Below are 16,462 nucleotides of genomic sequence, written 5' to 3' on the forward strand. Positions count from 1 at the left end.
TCGCACATTGATACAGTCTCATACACTCGCACATTGACACAGTCTCTCTCACACACACACACATTGACACAGTCTCACACACACACACCACATTGACACAGTCACACACACACACACACTTTGACACAGTCTCACACACACACACATTGACACAGTCTCTCACACACACACATTGACACAGTCTCACACACACATATTGACACAGTCTCACACACACACACACACACACACACACACACATTGACACAGTCTCACACACACACTCACATTGACACGGTCTCACACACACACACACACACATTGACACGGTCTCACACACACAAACACATTGACACAGTCTCACACACACACATTGACACAGTCTCTCTCTCTCACACATACACACACACACACACACATTGACACAGTCTCACAGACACACTCACATTGACATGGTCTCTCACGCACACACAAATTGACACGGTCTCACACACACACACATTGACACAGTCTCTCTCACACACACATTGACACAGTGTTATACACACACACACCACATTGACACAGTCTCACACACACACACACACTTTGACACAGTCTCACACACACACACATTGACACAGTCTCTCACACACACACATTGACACAGTCTCACACACACACACATACACACATTGACACAGTCTCACACACACACTCACATTGACACAGTCTCACACACACAACCACATTGACATGGTCTCTCACACACAACCACATTGACACAGTCTCACACACACACACATACACACATTGACACAGTCTCACACACACACTCACATTGACACAGTCTCTCACACACAACCACATTGACATGGTCTCTCACACACAACCACATTGACACAGTCTCACACACACACTCACATTGACACGGTCTCACACATACACACATTGACACGGTCTCACACACACAAACACATTGACATGGTCTCACACACACAAACACATTGACACGGTCTCACACACACAAACACATTGACACAGTCTCACACACACAAACACATTGACACAGTCTCACATACACGCTCACATTGACACAGTCTCTCTCTCTCTCTCTCTCACACACACACACACACACACACACACGTTGACACAGTCTCACACACACTCACATTGACACAGTCTCACACACACACACACATTGACACAGTCTCTCACACACTCATACATTGACACAGTCTCCCACACACTCACATATTGACAGTCTCTCACACATATTCACACTCACACACACTCACATTGACACAGTCTCACACACTCACACATTGACACAGTCTCACACACACTCACACATTGACACAGTCTCACACACACACGTTGACACAGTCTCACACACACTCACATTGACACAGTCTCACACACTCACAAATTGACAGTCTCACACACACACTCACACATTGACACAGTCTCACGCATACATTGACCCAGTCTCACACACTCACATTGACACAGTCTCACACACACTCGCACATTGACACAGTCTCACACACACTCACACATTGACAGTCTCACACACTCGCACATTGATACAGTCTCATACACTCACACATTGACACAGTCTCTCTCACATACACACACATTGACACAGTCTCACACACACACACCACATTGACACAGTCACACACACACACACTTTGACACAGTCTCACACACACACACACACACATTGACACAGTCTCTCTCACACACACATTGACACAGTCTTACACACATACACACACATTGACACAGTCTCACAAACACACTCACATTGACACGGTCTCACACACACACACACATTGACACGGTCTCACACACACACACCACATTGACACAGTCTCACACACACACACATTGACACAGTCTCACACACACACACATTGACACAGTCTCTCACACACACGCATTGACACAGTCTCTCACACACACACACACACACACACACACATTGACACAGTCTCACACACACACTCACATTGACATGGTCTCACACACACACTCACATTGACACGGTCTCACACACACACACACACATTGACACGGTCTCACACAAAAAAACACATTGACACAGTCTCACACACACACATTGACACAGTCTCTCTCTCTCTCTCTCACACACACACACACATTGACACAGTCTCACACACACACTCACTTTGACATGGTCTCACACACACATTGACACAGTCTCACACACACTCTCATATTGACACAGTCTCACACACACTCTCACACTGACACAGTCTCACACACATGCTCACACTGACACAGTCTCACACACATGCTCACATTGACACAGTCTCACACACACACTCACATTGACACAGTCTCTCTCACACACACTCACATTGACACAGTCTCTCTCACACACACTCACATTGACACAGTCTCTCACACACAATCTCACATTGACACAGTCTCTCACACACACACTCACATTGACACAGTCTCACACACACACTCACTTTGACATGGTCTCACACACACATTGACACAGTCTCACACACACTCTCATATTGACACAGTCTCACACACACTCTCACACTGACACAGTCTCACACACATGCTCACACTGACACAGTCTCACACACATGCTCACATTGACACAGTCTCACACACACACTCACATTGACACAGTCTCTCTCACACACACTCACATTGACACAGTCTCTCACACACACACTCACATTGACACAGTCTCTCACACACACTCTCACATTGACACAGTCTCACACACACACACACTCACATTGACACAGTCTCACACACACACTCACATTGACACAGTCTCACACACACATACTCACATTGACACAGTCTCTCTCACACACACTCACATTGACACAGTCTCTCACACATATACTCACATTGACACAGTCTCACACACACACCACATTGACGCAGCCTCATACATACATACTCACATTGACACAGTCTCTCACAGACACACTCACATTGACACAGTCTCTCACACACATACTCACATTGACACAGTCTCTCACACACACACTCACAGACAGTCTCACACACACACAGACACACACACACTGACAGTCTCTCACACACACACTGACAGTCTCACACACTCACATTGACACAGTCTCTCACACACACACTCACATTGACACAGTCTCTCACACATATACTCACATTGACCAGTCTCTCACACATATACTCACATTGACACAGTCTCTCTCACAGACACCCACACTCACATTGATAAAGTCTCACACACACACACAGTCACATTGACACAGTCTCATACACACAAACATTGACACAGTCTCACACACACACACACTGACACAATCTCACACACACAGTCAAATTGATACAGTCTCACACACACTGACACAGGTACAGTCCCACACAGTCTCACTCACACACATACTGTCAGTCTCATGCACACAATGACACAGTCTGACTCACACACAGCCTCATACACACACTGACACAGTCATGCACGCACACGCACATACTGATGACACAGTCACGGGTGCACACGTGCACACTGACACAGTCGCACGCACACACAGACACCATCTCAAACAGATATGCGCACACACACACACACACACACACACACACACACACACACACACACACAGTCTCACTCATACTCACACACACACTGACATGGTCTCTCTTACACGTGCACTCTCTCACACATATATGCACACTCCCGCACAATCACACGCTCTCACACGTGCTCTCTCTGTCACACAAAGATTTAAGGAGGGAATTCCAGAGCTCAGGACCCCTCCCCCCCCAGGCAGCTGAAGGCACGGCCGCCAATGGCGGAGCGATGGGAATCGGGGGATGCTCGAGAGGCCGGAAATGGAGGAGCGCAGAGATCTTGGAAGGTTGTGGGAGGTTACAGAGATAGGGTGGGTTGTAGGGGCTGGGGGAGGTTACAGAGATAGGGTAGGGTGTAGGGGCTGGAGGAGGTTACAGAGATAGGGTGGGGTGTAGGGGCTGGAGGAGGTTACAGAGATAGGGAGGGGTATAGGTTACAGAGATAGGGAGGGGTGTAGGGGCTGGAGGAGGTTACAGAGATAGGGAGGGTTGTAGGGGCTGGAGGAGGTTATAGAGATAGGGAGGGTTGTAGGGGCTGGAGGAGGTTACAGAGATAGGGAGAGGTGTTGGGGCTGGAGGAGGTACAGAGATAGGGAGGGTTGTAGGGGCTGGAGGAGGCTACAGAGATAGGGAGGGGGAGATGAGAGGGTGAAGTATTTTGAAAATGTGAGAATTTTAAAATCGAGGTGTTCCAGGACTGGGAGCCAATGTTGGAGTGGGTTTAAAAATTGTATGTGTGGGGCTGCAGATGAAAGGCAGGGATGGAGAGAGAAAGAGTAACTCACCTCCTGACTCCCCCCAAAGCCTGTCCACCATCGACAAGGCACCAGTCAGGAGTGGGATGGGATACTCCCCACTTGCCTGGATGAGTGCAGCTCCCACAACACTCAAGAAGCTCGACACCATCCAGGACAAAGCAGCCCCGCTTGATGGGCACCCCATCCACAAACATTCACTCCCTCCACCACTGACGCACAGGGGCAGCAGAGTGTGTACCATCTACAAGATGTACTGCAGCAACTCGCCAAGGCTCCTTCGACAGCACCGCCCAAACCCACCACCTCTACCACCTAGAAGGACAAGGGCAGCAGACACATGGGGAACCCCACCACCTGCAAGTTCCCCTCCGAGCCCCACACCATCCCGACTTGGAAATATATCGGCCGTTCCTTCACTGTCACTGGGTCACAATCCTGGAACTCCCTCCCTAACAGCACGGTGGGTGTACCTACACCACACGGGGACAAAATCCTGGAACTCCCTCCCTAACAGCACGGTGGGTGTACCTACACCACACGGGGACTGCAGCGGCTCAAGAAGGCGGCTCACCCACCACCTTCTCAAGGGGGCAATTAGGGACGGGCAACAAATGCTGGGCCCGGCCAGCGATGCCCACATCCGGTGAATGAATAAACAAAAAAAGAAACCTAGAGGCCAGATTAGAAACGGGATATTAAAGTTTGGAGCAGCAAGCCAAAATCTGGGGAGAGAAAAAAAAATCAGGAGGGAAGAGCTGGGACAATGTCCCTTTAAGACCGGAGCTGTGTAGTTCAGAGACAGGAAAAGAGCTTTTTTTTTTCTCTCTTTGGGAAGTTTGGAGGGGGCTGGTGTCACTGGAAGGCGAGGTCACTTTTGGAAACTTGGAGAGTGGGAAAATCGGGAAAAGTGAAAGTTGCAAGAGAGAGAGAGATACATTCAGAAAGGACATAAGAGAGTGTGAACCGACTTTGTGGAGAGAGAGAGAGAGAGAGAGAGACACGAGATGGTGCCTGGAATATTTGGTGGTTAATGGAATTCCAACATCCAAGACTTGCACAACTTATTCCTGGAGTTGTGGAGTTGGACGGGCGTGGGATCGCTTGACCCGCTGGCCTGGAGTTGCTGGTGGGGGGAGGGAGAGAGGGCGAGAGAGAGTGTGAGTGAGTGAAGTGGTCAGGAAAATGCAACTTAACCGACCCAGGAGCGTTCTCCTGAACTTCCCCCCAGCCAGGGAGCAGCGGGTCGCCCTCCCTCACCAGCTCAAAACGATGAGATTCTCCTATCACAGCGGAGCCGATGAAGCGCTTCGCCCAGGCCAGCAAGTCGGACTTGGTGAGTTCCTGTCCGGGCTAAACCGACGAGAGAGAGAGAGGGAGAGAGAAAAGGGAGATATAAACCGTTTTGTGGGTGGTGGTGGTGGTGCAGACAGACAGACAGGAGAGAGAGAGACAAAAAAAAGTTTTGGAAAACTCTTCAGAGTCAGGAAAAACAAAACTCTTTGGGAAACTTTCCGGAGGCAGGAAAAGTTTCCTGGGAAAAATTCAGAGACAGAGGGGAAAAAAAAGTTTGGAAAACTCTCCGGAAGCGGGAAAAAGTTTGGAAAACTGAGGCAGGAAAAAGTTTGGAAAACTCTTCGGAAGCAGGAAAAAGTTTGGAAAACTGAGGCAGGAAAAAGTTTGGAAAACTCTTCGGAGGCAGGAAAAAGTTTGGAAAACTGAGGCAGGTAAATGTTTGGAAAATTAAGGCAGGAAAATATTTGGAAAACTAAGGCAGGAAAATGTTTGGGAAACTTTTCGGCGGCAGGAAAATGTTTGGAAAACTTTCCGGCAGCAGGAAAATGTTTGGAAAACTTTTCGGCGGCAGGAAAAAAAGTTTGGAAAACTTTTCGGCGGCAGGAAAAAAAGTTTGGAAAACTTTTCGGCGGCAGGAAAAAAAGTTTGGGGTAAACTTCAGAGGCAGAGAGAAAAAAAAAGTTTGGAAAACTGAGGCCGGAAAAGTTTGGAAAGCTTCCCAGAGGCAGGAAAGTTTGGGGTAAACTTCAGAGACAGAAGGAATGTTTCAGAAAACTGACAAAAGGAGAGAGAGAGGGAGGGAGGGGAGTAAGTTTTTGGGAAACGTTTTAATTCTCGATGGTGGGGGTTAGGTGTTTTGGGTTGAACATGTTATGATAATATTTATAAAAGTTATAATGATAATCAATGTTTTGAGAGAGTGGGCGAGGGCACATTTTGTGGCTGTAAAGGGTAGAGTAGCTTTTGTGGAGCGCGTTTGCAAATGAGGAGAGGACTGGGAGTTTATTTTAAGCTGTGACTTGGACTCTGTCCCATATTTAGCAAAAAAAATCCCCCTCTCTCCTCTCTCTCTCTCTCTCTGTGTAATTTAAGTGAAAAAAACACTGGCAGCTGAGATGATGTGTCGACTCATTTTGATATCTGGGTGGGCTCCTGCACTTATAGCCTCTTCCCCATCCCCTCCCCACCTTCCCCCTCCTCCCCCACCTCCCCCCACCCCCCCCCCCAACACATACACACACACACACACACAATTTATTTTTAATAAACTCTGGAAGAGAGATTCTAAAATCTGGTTTAGATCAAGATAATTGACCACCAGGGCTGTGTTCCACTGAGATTTAACTGCTGCGGGAACTAATTCTGCAGTTTATTTCGATGCCCCCTGCCCACTCAAAAGTCTTCATCTCAAAAGTTCATCTGATTTCGATGTGTTTTTGATTCCTGCCCGGTTATGCGTTGCACAAGCGATGTTTCCAAATCAAAATGAGCAAAATGCTATGTCAACTTGTCACAGCTCAGCAGCAGCACTGCAGCGCACCCTGCAGTCAGGAGGGTGGAACTGCGCCGTGACACGTTTACATAGGTAGCCACAGGGTCGGAAGCTACGAGGGCACTGGGTTCACGCTGACACTTTGATAAAACTGTCAGCCCTGCTCTGCCCCCTTGCTATCTTATGGACTTGGATTCGCAAGGATGGTTCCTGGGGTGAGGGGACTCCAGTTCCATGGATAGATTGGAGAAGTTGGGACTGATCTCCTTGGAGAAGAGAAGGTCCAGAGGAGATTTGATGGAGGGTGTTCAAAATCACGAGGTGGGGTCTGGGACAGAGCGGACAGGGAGAAACTGTTCTCATTGGCGGGAGGATTGGGAACCAGAGGGACGCGGGTTTAAGACGATCGGCAAAAGTAGCGATGGAGATGCGAGGAGAAACTTTTTCACGCGGCGAGTGGTTAGGATCTGGAACGCGCTGCCTGAGAGTGTGGGGGGGGGGGGGGGTGCGGGGGGGTGGGGGTGGGGGTGAGGGGGAGGCAGGGTCAATCGAGGCTTTCCAAAGTGGGGGGGAATTGGATCATTATCTGAAGAGGAAGAATGTGCGGGGTGACGGGGAGAGGGCGGGGGAGGTGGGGTCTGGGTGAGTTGCTGTTGCAGAGGGGCCAGTAGGGACATGAGGGACCGAATGGCTTCCTTCTGTGCTGGAAATGTTCTATAATTCTACGGGATGATGGATGGAATGGTCATTTCCCATGCTGTTACATTCTGGGTGTAACTTTGCGATATATAATCGATTGCACTCGCTCCATCAGCCTCTCCCAGTGACCCTATACAGTTAGATTGATTTGTATTAAGTACAGAGTCTCCCGGGGAGAGAATTAATTATTTTAGGAGCAGAGGGTGGATCAATTCTACAAACTGATTCCTGGTGGGATTAGGAGCTCCAGGGAGCGGACTTGGAATTTTATAATCTTCCATCAGCCTCTGGTCTCTGTCTCTCTCTCTCTCTCTCTGTCTCCCTCTATCTCTCTCTGTCTCTCTGTCTGTCTCCTTCTCCATCCCTCTGCCTCTCTGTCCCTCTCTCTCCCTCACTCTCTGTCTCTCTCTCTTTCTTGCTCTGTCCCTCTCGCTCCCTCTTAGTCCCTTTCTCCCTGTCTCTGTCTGTCCCTCTCCCTGTCTCTGTCCGTCCCCCTCCCTGTCTCTGTCTGTCCCTCTTCCTGTCTCTGTCTGTCCCTCTCCCTGTCTCTGTCTGTCCCTCTCCCTGTCTCTGTCCGTCCCCCTCCCTGTCTCTGTCCATCCCCCTCCCTGTCTCTGTCTGTCCCTCTTCCTGTCTCTGTCCCTCTCCCTGTCTCTGTCCCTCTCCCTGTCTCTGTCCCTCTCCCTGTCTCTGTCCCTCTCCCTGTCTCTGTCCCTCTCCCTGTCTCTGTCCCTCTCCCTGTCTCTGTCTTTCTCTCTGCCTCTGTGTTTCTCTCTCCCTCTCCCTGTCTTTTTCTCTCTCTCTCTCCCTGTCTTTTTCTCTCTCTCTCTCCCTGTCCTTCTCTCTCTCTCTCTCCCTGTCTTTCTCTCTCTCTCTCTCCCTGTCTTTCTCTCTCTCTCTCTCCCTGTCTTTCTCTCTCTCTCTCCCTGTCTCTCTCGATCTCTCTCCCACCCTCTCTCTCGCTCTGTCTCTCTCCCTCTCTCTTGCTCTGCCTCTCTCCCTCTCTCTTGCTCTGCCTCCCTCCCTCTCTCACGCTCTGACTCTCCCTCTCTCGCTCTGCCTCTCTCCCTCTCTCTCGCTCTGCCTCTCTCCATCTCTCTCGCTCTGCCTCTCTCCCTCTCTCTCGCTCTGCCTCTCTCCCTCTCTCTCGCCCTGCCTCTCTCGCCCTGCCTCTCTCGCCCTGCCTCTCTCGCCCTGTCTCTCTCGCCCTGTCTCTCGCCCTGTCTCTCGCCCTGTCTCTCGCCCTGTCTCTCGCCCTGTCTCTCGCCCTGTCTCTCGCCCGCTCATTCTCTGTCTCTCTCTCGCTCACTCTCTCTTGCTCTGTCTCTTTCGCGCTCTCTCTCTCTCGCACTCTCGCTCGCTGTCTCCCTCTCTCGCTCGCTGTCTCCCTCTCTCGCTCGCTGTCTCCCTCTCTCGCTCGCTCTCTCCCTCTCTCGCTCGCTCTCTCCCTCTCTCGCTCGCGCTCTCCCTCTCTCGCTCGCGCTCTCCCTCTCTCGCTCGCGCTCTCCCTCGCTCGCTCGCTCTCTCGCTCGCTCTCTCCCTCTCTCGCTCGCTCTCTCCCTCGCTCGCTCGCTCTCTCCCTCTCTCGCTCGCTCTCTCCCTCTCTCGCTCGCTCTCTCCCTCTCTCGCTCGCTCTCTCCCTCTCTCGCTCGCTCTCTCCCTCTCTCGCTCGCTCTCTCCCTCTCTCGCTCGCTCTCTCCCTCTCTCGCTCGCTCTCTCCCTCTCTCGCTCGCTCACTCCCTCTCTCACTTGCTCGCTCCCTCTCTCGCTCACCTCTCTCTCGCTCGCTCACTCTCTCGCTCACTCTCATTCGCTCGCTCTCTCTCTCTCGCCCTCTCTCTCTCGCTCTCGCTCTCACTCTCGCTCTCGCTCGATCTCGCTCTCGCTCTCGCTCTCGCTCTTGCTTTCGTTCTCACTCTCTCGCTCTCTCTCTCTCTTTCTCTCTCTCTCTCTTTCTCGCGCTCTCTCTCTCTTTCTTGTGCTCTCTCTTTCTCGCGCTCTCTCTTTCTCACTTGCTCTCTCTCTTTCTCGCTCTCTCTCTTTCTCGCTCGCTCTCTTTCTCGCTCGCTCTCTTTCTCGCTCGCTCTCTCTCTTTCTCGCTCGCTCTCTCTCTTTCTCGCTCGCTCTCTCTTGCTCGCACTCTCTCGCTCGCTCTCTCTTTCTCGTTCGCTCTCTCTTTCTCGTTCGCTCTCTCTTTCTCGCTCGCTCTCTCTTTCTCGCTCGCTCTCTCTTTCTCGCTCGCTCTCTCTTTCTCGCTCGCTCTCTCTTTCTCGCTCGCTCGCACTTTCTCGCTCACTCGCTCTTTCTCGCTCGCTCTTTCTCGCTTGCTCGCTCTTTCTCGCTCGCTCTTGCTCTCTCGCTTGCTTGCTCTCTCTCTCTTGCTCTTTCTCCCTCGCTCGCTCGCTCTCTCACTCTCTCGCTCGCTCTCTCACTCACTCTCTCACTCGCTGTCTCACTCACTCTCTTGCTCGCTCTCTCACTCACTCTCTTGCTCACTCTCTCACTCACTCTCTTGCTCACTCTCTCACTCACTCTCTCGCTCTCTCACTCACTCTCTCGCTCGCTCTCTCTTTCTCGCTCGCTCTCTCTTTCTCGCTCGCTCTCTCTTTCTCGCTCGCTCTCTCTTTCTCGCTCGCTCTCTTTTTCTCGCTCGCTCTTTTTCTCGCTCGCTCTATCTTGCTCGCTCGCTCTCTCTTTCTCGCTCGCTCTCTCTTTCTCGCTCGCTCTCTCTTTCTCACTATCTTTCTTTCTCACTATCTCTAAATCTCGCTCACTCTTTCTCGCTCGCTCTCTTTCTCGCTCGCTCTCTTTCTCGCTCGGTCTCTTCACACTCGCTCTCTCTTTCTCGCTCGCTCTCTCTTTCTCGCTCGCTCTCTCTTTCTCGCTCGCTCTCTCTTTCTCGCTCGCTCTCTCTTTCTCGCTCGCTCTCTCTTTCTCGCTCGCTCTCTCTTTCTCGCTCGCTCTCTCTTTCTTGCTCGCTCTCTCTTTCTTGCTCGCTCTCTCTTTCTCGCTCGCTCTCTCTTTCTCGCTCGCTCTTTCTTTCTCGCTCGCTCTTTCTCGCTCGCTCTTTCTCGCTCGCTCGCTCTCTCTTTCTCTCTCGCTCGCTCTCTCTTTCTCTCTCGCTCTCTTTCTCGCTCGGTCTCTTCTCACTCGCTCTCTCTTTCTCGCTCGCTCTCTCTTTCTCGCTCGCTCTCTCTTTCTCGCTCGCTCGCACTTTCTCGCTCACTCGCTCTTTCTCGCTCGCTCTTTCTCGCTTGCTCGCTCTTTCTCGCTCGCTCTTGCTCTCTCGCTTGCTTGCTCTCTCTCTCTTGCTCTTTCTCCCTCGCTCGCTCGCTCTCTCACTCTCTCGCTCGCTCTCTCACTCACTCTCTCACTCGCTGTCTCACTCACTCTCTTGCTCGCTCTCTCACTCACTCTCTTGCTCACTCTCTCACTCACTCTCTTGCTCACTCTCTCACTCACTCTCTCGCTCTCTCACTCACTCTCTCGCTCGCTCTCTCTTTCTCGCTCGCTCTCTCTTTCTCGCTCGCTCTCTCTTTCTCGCTCGCTCTCTCTTTCTCGCTCGCTCTCTTTTTCTCGCTCGCTCTTTTTCTCGCTCGCTCTATCTTGCTCGCTCGCTCTCTCTTTCTCGCTCGCTCTCTCTTTCTCGCTCGCTCTCTCTTTCTCACTATCTTTCTTTCTCACTATCTCTATTTCTCGCTCACTCTTTCTCGCTCGCTCTCTTTCTCGCTCGCTCTCTTTCTCGCTCGGTCTCTTCACACTCGCTCTCTCTCTCGTCTCTCGCTCGCTCTCTCTTTCTCGCTCGCTCTCTCTTTCTCGCTCGCTCTCTCTTTCTCGCTCGCTCTCTCTTTCTCGCTCGCTCTCTCTTTCTCGCTCGCTCTCTCTTTCTTGCTCGCTCTCTCTTTCTTGCTCGCTCTCTCTTTCTTGCTCGCTCTCTCTTTCTCGCTCGCTCTCTCTTTCTCGCTCGCTCTCTCTTTCTCGCTCGCTCGCTCTTTCTCGCTCGCTCTTTCTCGCTCGCTCTTTCTCGCTCGCTCGCTCTCTCTTTCTCTCTCGCTCGCTCTCTCTCTCTCGCTCTCTTTCTCGCTCGGTCTCTTCTCACTCGCTCTCTCTTTCTCGCTCGCTCTCTCTTTCTCGCTCGCTCTCTTTCTCGCTCGCTCGCACTTTCTCGCTCACTCGCTCTTTCTCGCTCGCTCTTTCTCGCTTGCTCGCTCTTTCTCGCTCGCTCTTGCTCTCTCGCTTGCTTGCTCTCTCTCTCTTGCTCTTTCTCCCTCGCTCGCTCGCTCTCTCACTCTCTCGCTCGCTCTCTCACTCACTCTCTCACTCGCTGTCTCACTCACTCTCTTGCTCGCTCTCTCACTCACTCTCTTGCTCGCTCTCTCACTCACTCTCTTGCTCACTCTCTCACTCACTCTCTCGCTCTCTCACTCACTCTCTCGCTCGCTCTCTCTTTCTCGCTCGCTCTCTCTTTCTCGCTCGCTCTCTCTTTCTCGCTCGCTCTCTCTTTCTCGCTCGCTCTCCCTTTCTCGTGCTCTCTCTCGCTTGCTCTCTCTCTTTCTCGCTCGCTCTCTCTCTTTCTCGCTCGCTCTCTCTCTTTCTCGCTCGCTCTCTCTCTTTCTCACTCTCTCTCTTTCTCGCTCTCTCTCTTTCTCGCTCTCTCTCTTTCTCGCTCTCTCTTTCTCGCTCTCTCTCTTTCTCGCTCGCTCTCTTTCTCGCTCGCTCTCTCTTTCTCGCTCGCTCTCTCTTTCTCGCTCGCTCTCTCTTTCTCGCTCGCTCTCTCTATCTCGCTCGCTCTCTCTATCTCGCTCGCTCTCTCTATCTCGCTCGCTCTCTCTATCTCGCTCGCTCTCTCTATCTCGCTCGCTCTCTCTTTCTCGCTCGCTCTCTCTCGCTCGATCTCTCTTTCTCGCTCGCTCTCTCTTTCTCGCTCGCTCTCTCTTTCTCGCTCGCTCTCTCTTTCTCTCTCCTTCTCGCTCGCTCTCTCGTTCTCGCTCTCTCTCTCTTTCTCGCTTGTGCTCTCTCGCTTGCTCACTACTGCTTGCCCGCTCTATCTCGTTCGCTCGCTCTTTGTCTCTCGCTCGCTCTCTCTTTCTTGCTCGCTCTCTCTTTCTTGCTCGCTCTCTCTTTCTTGCTCGCTCTCTCTTTCTTGCTCGCTCTCTCTTTCTTGCTCGCTCTCTCTTGCTCGCTTTCTCTTTCTCGCTCGCTCTTTCTCGCTCGCTCTTTCTCGCTCGCTCTCTCGCTCGCTCTTTCTCACTTGCTCGCTCTCTCTCACTCGTTCTCTTGTTCGCTCTCTCTCGCTCGCTCTCTCTTTCTTGCTCACTCTCTTCTCGCTCTCTCTCTCTTTCTCGCTCGCTCTCTCTTTCTGGCTCGCTCTCTCTTTCTGGCTCTCTCTCTCTTTCTGGCTCGCTCTCTCTTTCTCGCTCTCTCTTTCTCGCTCTCTCTTTCTCGCTCTCTCGTTCTCGCTCTCTCGTTCTCGCTCTCTCGTTCTCGCTCTCTCGTTCTCGCTCTCTCGTTCTCGCTCTCTCGTTCTCGCTCTCTCGTTCTCGCTCTCTCGTTCTCGCTCTCTTGTTCTCGCTCTCTTGTTCTCGCTCTCTTGTTCTCGCTCTCTCGTTCTCGCTCTCTCGTTCTCGCACTCGCTCGCTCTCACTCGCTCACACTCGCTCGCTCTCGCTCGCTCTCTCTTTCTCTCTCGCTCGCTCTATCTTTCTCTCTCGCTCGCTCTCTCTTTCTCTCTCGCTCGCTCTCTCTTTCTCGCTCGCTCTCTCTTTCTCGCTCGGTCTCTTCACACTCGCTCTCTCTTTCTCGCTCGCTCTCTCTTTCTTGCTCGCTCTCTCTTTCTTGCTCGCTCTCTCTTTCTCGCTCGCTCGCTCTTTCTCGCTCGCTCTTTCTCGCTCGCTCGTTCTCTCTTTCTCTCTCGCTCGCTCTCTCTTTCTCGCTCGCTCTCTTTCTCGCTCAGTCTCTTCTCACTCGCTCTCTCTTTCTCGCTCGCTCGCTCTTTCTCGCTCGCTCTTTCTCGCTCGCTCGCTCTTTCTCGCTCGCTCGCTCTTTCTCGCTCGCTCGCTCTTTCTCGCTCGCTCGCTCTTGCTCGCTCGCTCTTTCTCGCTCGCTCGCTCTTTCTCGCTCGCTCGCTCTTTCTCGCTCGCTCGCTCTTTCTCGCTCGCTCTTGCTCTCTCGCTCGCTTGCTCTCTCTTGCTCTTTCTCCCTCGCTCGCTCGCTCTCTCACTCACTCTCTCAATCGCTCTCTCACTCACTCTCACACTCACTGTCTCACTCTCTCGCTCGCTCTCTCACTCACTCTCTCACTCGCTGTCTCACTCACTCTCTCGCTCGCTCTCTCACTCACTCTCTTGCTCACTCTCTCACTCACTCTCTCGCTCTCTCACTCACTCTCTCGCTCGCTCTCTCTTTCTCGCTCGCTCTCTCTTTCTCGCTCGCTCTCTCTTTCTCGCTCGCTCTCTTTTTCTCACTCGGTCTTTTTCTCGCTCGCTCTCTTTTTCTCGCTCGCTCTCTCTTTCTCGCTCGCTCTCTCTTTCTCGCTCGCTCTCTCTTTCTCGCTCGCTCTCTCTTTCTCGCTCGCTCTCTCTTTCTCGTCGCTCTCTCTTTCTCGCTCGCTCTCTTTCTCGCTCGCTCTCTTTCTCGCTCGCTCTCTCTTTCTCGCTCGCTCTCTCTTTCTCGCTCGCTCTCTCTTTCTCGCTCGCTCTCTCTTTCTCGCTCGCTCTCTCTTTCTCGCTCGCTCTCTCTTTCTCGCTCGCTCTCTCTTTCTCGCTCGCTCTCTCTTTCTCGCTCGCTCTCTCTCGCACGCTCTCACTTTCTCGCTTGCTGTCACTCTCTCTCGCTCTGTCGCTCTGTCACCCTCTCAGTCTCTCTGGCTCGCACTGTCTCTGGCTTGCTCTCTCTCTCACGCTCTCTCTCTCTCTTCTCGCTCTCTCTCTCTCGCTCTCTCTCTCGCTCTCTTTCTCGCTCTCTCTCTCGCTCTCTTTCTCGCTCATCTCTCTGCGGCTCGCTCTCTCTTCTCGCTCGCTCTCTCTTTCTCGCTCGCTCTCTCTTTCTCGCTCGCTCTCTCTTTCTCGCTCGCTCTCTCTTTCTCGCTCGCTCTCTCTTTCTCGCTCGCTCTCTCTTTCTCGCTCGCTCTCTCTTTCTCGCTCGCTCTCTCTTTCTCGCTTGCTCTCTCTTTCTCACTATCTTTCTTTCTCGCTATCTCTATTTCTCGCTCACTCTTTCTCGCTCGCTCTCTCTTTCTCGCTCGCTCTCTCTTTCTCGCTCGCTCTCTCTTTCTCGCTCGCTCTCTCTTTCTCGCTCGCTCTCTCTTTCTCGCTCGCTCTCTCTTTCTCGCTCGCTCTCTCTTTCTCGCTCGCTCTCTCTTTCTCGCTCGCTCTCTCTTTCTCGCTCGCTCTCTCTTTCTCGCTCGCTCTCTCTTTCTCGCTCGCTCTCTCTTTCTCGCTCGCTCTCACTTTCTCGCTCGCTGTCACTCTCTCTCGCGCTATCGCTCTGTCGCTCTGTCACCCTCTCAGTCTCTCTGGCTTGCACTGTCTCTGGCTTGCTCTCTCTCTCTCGCTCTCTCTCTCTCTTCTCGCTCTCTCTCTCTCGCTCTCTCTCTCGCTCTCTTTCTTGCTCGCTCTCTCTTTCTCGCTCGCTCTCTCTTTCTCGCTCACTGTCTCTTTCTCGCTCGCTCTCTCTTTCTCGCTCACTGTCTCTTTCTCGCTCACTGTCTCTTTCTCGCTCGCTCTCTCTTTCTCGCTCACTGTCTCTTTCTCGCTCACTGTCTCTTTCTCGCTCACTGTCTCTTTCTCGCTCGCTCTCTCTTTCTCGCTCACTGTCTCTTTCTCGCTCGCTCTCTCTTTCTCGCTCGCTCTCTCTTTCTCGCTCGCTCTCTCGCTCTCTCTCCCTCTCGCTCGCTCTATCTCGCTCGCTCGCTCTTTGTCTCTCGCTCGCTGTCTCTCTCACTCGTTCTCTTGCTCGCTCTCGCTCGGTCACTCTTTCTCGCTCACTCACTCTTTCTCGCTCACTCACTCTTTCTCGCTCGCTCACTCTTTCTCGCTCGCTCACTCTTACTCGCTCGCTCTCTCTTTCTCGCTTGCTCTCTCTTTTTCGCTCTCTCTCTTTTTCGCTCTCTCTCTTTTTCGCTCTCTCCCGTTTTCGCTCTCTCCCGTTTTCGCTCTCTCCCGCTTTCGCTCTCTCCCGCTTTCGCTCTCTCCCGTTTTCGCTCTCTCCCGTTTTCGCTCGCTCTCTTTCTCGCTCGCTCTCTTTCTCGCTCGCTCTCTGTCTCGCTCTCTCTCTCGCTCTCTCTCTCGCTCTCTCTCTCGCTCTCTCTCTCGCTCTCTCTCTCTGTCTCGCTCTCTGTCTCACTCTCACTCTCTCGCTCGCGCTCTCTCGCTCGCGCTCTCTCGCTCGCGCTCTCTTGCTCGCGCTCTCTTGCTCGTGCTCTCTCGCTCGCGCTCTCTCTCTCGCACTCTCTCTCTCGCACTCTCTCGCACTCGATCTCTCGCTCGCTCTCTCTCACACTTTTTCTCGCTCACTCTCTCTTTCTCACTCGCTCTCTCTTGATCTCTCTTTCTCACTCGCTCTCTCTTTCTCGCTCTCTTTCTCACTCGCTCTCTCGCATTCTTTCTCGCTCGCTCTTTCTCGCTCTCACTTTCTCGCTCACTCTCTC

General features: G+C 52.4%; 1 protein-coding gene across 1 annotated transcript in view; it reads left to right on the top strand.

The window, feature by feature from the left end:
* The first annotated feature begins 5,180 nt into the window (after nt 1-5,180).
* fgd1 (FYVE, RhoGEF and PH domain containing 1) overlaps nt 5,181-16,462 on the top strand; it is a 727,438-nt gene continuing 716,156 nt past the window's right edge. The window contains exon 1 of the mRNA XM_041179529.1: nt 5,181-5,664. Within this exon, the coding sequence (XP_041035463.1) occupies nt 5,514-5,664 (151 nt within the window). The 5' untranslated portion in view covers nt 5,181-5,513. The remainder of the gene's footprint in view (nt 5,665-16,462) is intronic.

This window comes from Carcharodon carcharias, chromosome 35 (assembly GCF_017639515.1).
Source record: "Carcharodon carcharias isolate sCarCar2 chromosome 35, sCarCar2.pri, whole genome shotgun sequence".
Classification (NCBI taxonomy): domain Eukaryota; kingdom Metazoa; phylum Chordata; class Chondrichthyes; order Lamniformes; family Lamnidae; genus Carcharodon; species Carcharodon carcharias.